This window comes from Microcebus murinus, chromosome 9 (assembly GCF_040939455.1).
Source record: "Microcebus murinus isolate Inina chromosome 9, M.murinus_Inina_mat1.0, whole genome shotgun sequence".
In the NCBI taxonomy this organism is placed as follows: Eukaryota; Metazoa; Chordata; class Mammalia; order Primates; family Cheirogaleidae; genus Microcebus; species Microcebus murinus.
The window spans coordinates 99,218,663-99,223,084 of record NC_134112.1 but is presented as its reverse complement, the minus strand read 5'-3'; the positions used below and the strand labels follow the sequence as shown (position 1 = coordinate 99,223,084).

Sequence of the window (4,422 nt, the reverse complement as noted above, 5' to 3'; positions counted from 1 at the left end):
AAAACAATGTATGAAAGAATAGGCTTCCCTGTTTTACTTAACATTGGTCAGTTATGTTTTCTAAATCTCAATTGTGGGTGCTGAAAGTGAGAGATAGGTTTCTTTCTCACAAATTTGCTTGGGTGAATAAATTTTTATTTTTTTGAGACAGGGTCTCACTCTGTCACCCACACTGGAGAGCAGTGGCCCAGTCATAGCTCCTGGCAGCCTGGAACTCCTGGGGTCAAGTGATTCTCCTACCTCAGCCTCCCAGGTAGCTGAGACTGCAGGCATGCACCACCACACTAGGCTAATCTTTTCATTTTTGTAGAGCTGGGTCTTGTTATGTAAATTTATGTAAAGTGTCTTTCAACTGCTTTGAAAAGTTAACTATTTGTGCCATCATTGCTATTATTATGGAGTTCGAGACTTTCCGGGAACAATTGAGAACTCCCGGAGCAAGAGATAAATAGGAAAGCACTTAGTTATAATCACTAAAAGGTAAGGATGAAGACAAAACACATAAAGGTATATCAATGGTATATTTCTCAAATTTATAATGAGCATAGTTCTATCCATTTCTACTTACCCTTTGCTCATTAAAAGCTTTTCAGGACTTCTTCAGAGTTCCAGCAGGAAGCTTAAAACTTTGTTTTGCTTTATTAATAGCAGCTAATATGCATGCTATAAAACGTTGGTTTCCTGAGTCTGGTTCTCTCTCCAAATGTCTAAAGATTTCAGCTTCTCATTTCCTAGATTCTGCCCCTAGGATCTGCTTTTGTCCTGAAGAGGCAGAGTAACTTGGATGGCTAAAGTGGAGAGGGGTTTTGGATAATCTGCTGAACCCACTCAGCTCTGCCTAGACCCCCTCTTTGATACCCAGGGACATCCAATCCTGGGCCCCCTCCGCCCAGCCCTTGCCTCACCTATACAACCACCTTAGCACAGTCCTAGGATGTGGTTCTTCTGTTATCTATGCCCCGGACTTTTAGAAAAAAAATTAAATTTCTGCCTGCTCTGTAACTTAAAAAATTAAATTTCTGCAGCTCATTTTCCAACTTCTTTTCTTCCTTGCCTTAAAATGGTATTCCCTTTTTTCAAATAACCACACCAGGAACGACTGGCCACTGATGTTTTCAGAGTGCTAAAGTGGAATCTCGACATAGGTCCACATACGTTAGAGTATCACGCCAGGAGTGCTCGAGTACTGGGGAAGAGATTACTGTTTTTGCATCCCCAGAGCTCAGCTAGGCACTCAATTTAAAAATCTTAATAGAGGCCGGGCGCTGTGGCTCACGCCTGTAATCCTAGCTCTTGGGAGGCCGAGGCGGGCGGATTGCTCAAGGTCAGGAGTTCAAAACCAGCCTGAGCAAGAGCGAGACCCCGTCTCTACTATAAATAGAAAGAAATTAATTGGCCAACTGATATATATATAAAAAAATTAGCCGGGCATGGTGGCGCATGCCTGTAGTCCCAGCTACTCGGGAGGCTGAGGCAGAAGGATCACTTGAGCCCAGGAGTTTGAGGTTGCTGTGAGCTAGGCTGACGCCATGGCACTCACTCTAGCCTGGGCAACAAAGCGAGACTCTGTCTCAAAAAAAAAAAAAAATAAAAATAAAAATAAAAAAATAAAAAAAAATAAAAATCTTAATAGAGTTGAATCCTGCTGTTGTCATAGGAAAGGAATATTATCTGATGGAAAGAAACAGGAAATGAAAAAGAATCAGAAGGAAAGTCAGGGAAAAGAACTTTTATGTTCCCTCATGTTGTTTTTATCTAAAGCAACTGACTCTAAAAGTACCCAACAGGAAGGAAATAAATAAGGCAAACATCCATTTTCGGGGTGATTCTGCCCTCCTTGGCAGCTCCCGTTTTATTGAAAATGTTGTTGCTTTTTTGTTCCAAGGATTTTTATATTTTCTTTCTTCATAGGAGATGGGTGTTTGTTTGTCGTCTTAAAGTCAGGAGGCCAGCCCTGCATAAGTGTGGGACTTTTCTTGGCCATTACAATGTCATCTACAGTCAGGAGCTGCAGCACGACCTCAGCTACTGCTCGGAGTGCTTGGGCTTTGGCCGTGAGGGTGTCCCACACCCCTTCCCGGGACGCGTTTATTATCCCTTCGGCTCCCACTCCAATGAGGAAGTTCCCAACTTGGTGGGCTCCAGTCATCTCTGCCATCACCTCCGAGGCCACCAAGCCTGCATTCTCCGCCAAGGTTGTAGGAAGCACCCTCAGGGCCCGGGCAAACGCTAGGAACACAGGGCCTTTCAGCCCTTCCAGTTTGCTTCCTTTGTCCAACAGCATTTTCGCCAGAGCCATCTCTGTGGCCCCGGCGCCTGGAATCAGCCTGGGATCCTGGCACAGCTGGAAGTAGGCATCGATGCCGTGGTAGACAGCCTGCTCCGCGCCCCGCAGCCCCTGCGAGGTGGCTCCCCTGAGGACCAGCGTGAGGGCAGGGGTGCCTGTGCCTTCCCACTCAAACACCACGGCCGAATCTCCTCCCAGCTCCTGTCTGTAAACCCTGTGGCACCTCCCGGGATTCTGGGGAGGGATCAGATGAAGCAGCAGGGGTGTGCCGAACACCCTGCTGAGGTAGGCCAACTGCGCCCGGGACCGGGCCTGGATCACCATGATGCCGTGCTGGTCCGCCAGCGTGAGGGTGTCCTCATCGATGTCTCCCCACACCACCGCCACGTTGATATTCATGGCTGCCAGCTGGCCCACTTGCTTTTCTGTTAACTGCTCGCTTCCGGTCCTAAATCTCGCCAGGTCAGCAGAACTAGAGAGACGGGCAGTTGCCAGTGCGTTTGAATTGGCAGGACCAAAGGGGCAAGCAAAGAGAGCCACCCTGGCCCCACTTAGCACGAAGGTCATTTGCCCACAGGGCTTCCCAGACATCACCAGCCCCGGGAGGAGGCAGGAGTCCTCCGGCGTCCCGCCTTGCAGCGTGCACACCCCGACTTGCTCAGCCCTGAAGCTGCCGTCCAGCTCCCTGGCAGCCCAGCACGCGTGGGCCACCAGCTTGGTCAAGTAGTGCGTGTGCGACAGGGTGTGGGTGTTCATCACAGAATAGAGAGCCCAGGACGGATCTTCCAAGGGGCCTAGAGAGCGGATGGCCAGCGTGGGCAGTGTGCTCAGGACCTCCGCCATGGCTGCGGCGTAGGCCTCCCGGAGCTGGGGGCGAGGCAGGCCGGCCCCCAGGAGCTGCTCTGCCTGCTCCAGCAGGGCTTCCGTCAGGAGGACCACGAAGGACGTGCCGTCCCCACTGTTCTCTGCCTGCGTTTGGGCCGCCTCCCGGAGGAACCAGGCCACTGGGTGCTCCAGCTCCAGGGCCCTGAGGATGGCAGCGGCATGCCCCGTGCACACTGTTTCCCCCTTGGTGGTCACCAGCAGCTTCTGCCGGCCATGCGGGCCGTAGCAAGGCCGGATGACATTGGCCAGGGTCTGGACTGCCGCCGTGCTGCCCAGCAGGTGCTGCGCCTCCTCCCCCCGGTTCCCCGGGCCCTCCCTCGGGCTCTGCTTCAAACGCTGGGGCAGCTCCAGGGCTGAAGAGACTCTGTTGTCCCTGGCCGGAGCAGAGGGGACATGACTGTGTGTGGCAGACATGCTCCAGGGACAGCAGCAGGGGTGACCCTGACGCCAGTCATTGAAGGTACTCAAGGGGTCAAGTGGAATCAAGGAGCCACACGCCCATCACCTGAAATGTGAAGGCAGACGCCAACCCGACGGGCTCCCTCGCGTGCGCCCCGGGACCATGGGCAGGGAGCTCAGTCCTAAAACCACCCCCAGAATCGATTCTGTCAAGGAACTGGGCTTTTGGAATCTCTGGACCTTGGTAGCAGAAACAGAATCTTTAACTGATGAAGTCACAAAGTGGCAAGTGGAACAGGGGTGGGGAATGAGGTCACGGAAGGATGGTGAGGGTAGGGGAGGCCCTAGCAGCAGGTCGACGGCAGGCCTGGTCAGCAGTGGCGGTCCACACACCTCTGCACCAGGCCCGCAACTTCTGTTTCAGCTTTGAAGACCATGAAGAGGAAATCAGATGAAAGCACCTACCCACTTCAGATTCCTGATGAAGCTGCGTTTTTTTTTTTTTTCCCTTGGGAGGGGAGGGGAGGGGAGGGTTGAGAGGGAAATGAGAGATGACGTCTGTGTTCGTTCTGCTTTCTCTTGCAGTACTATGTAATACTCTCCATGTTTTGCTGTCTGTCTGCCTTTGCCATTTTGGCTGCCTTATCACTTTGTTATGTTTTCCAGGTTCCTTAAGGTGCCCATTGGCCCGTCAGGGTGCAGGTGGGGGAGGCTGCACAGTGTGTATGCCTGTGTGACAATTCCCAAAGCCAGTGATGTCCCTGAGCTGGCAGAGGCTGGTCAAGACAAGGGAGGGAAAGATGCCAATAACCCACAGACGTACAAATAGACTGGGACCTGGAGGAGGAAGA

The 4,422-nt window shown here is 51.9% G+C and overlaps 1 protein-coding gene across 1 annotated transcript; it reads right to left on the bottom strand.

Moving 5' to 3' along the window:
* Positions 1–1,814: 1,814 nt before the first annotated feature.
* CCT8L2 (chaperonin containing TCP1 subunit 8 like 2) lies at positions 1,815–3,586 on the bottom strand. The gene has a single exon (XM_012786234.3). The coding sequence runs from the start codon at positions 3,584–3,586 to the stop codon at positions 1,853–1,855; it is 1,734 nt and encodes a 577-aa protein (XP_012641688.2). The 3' UTR covers positions 1,815–1,852.
* Positions 3,587–4,422: the final 836 nt, after the last annotated feature.

Excerpts from the sequence above, each read along its gene's own strand:
- CCT8L2 (XM_012786234.3), bottom strand. The coding sequence starts at position 3,586 with ATGTCTGCCACACACAGTCATGTCCCCTCTGCTCCGGCCAGGGACAAC.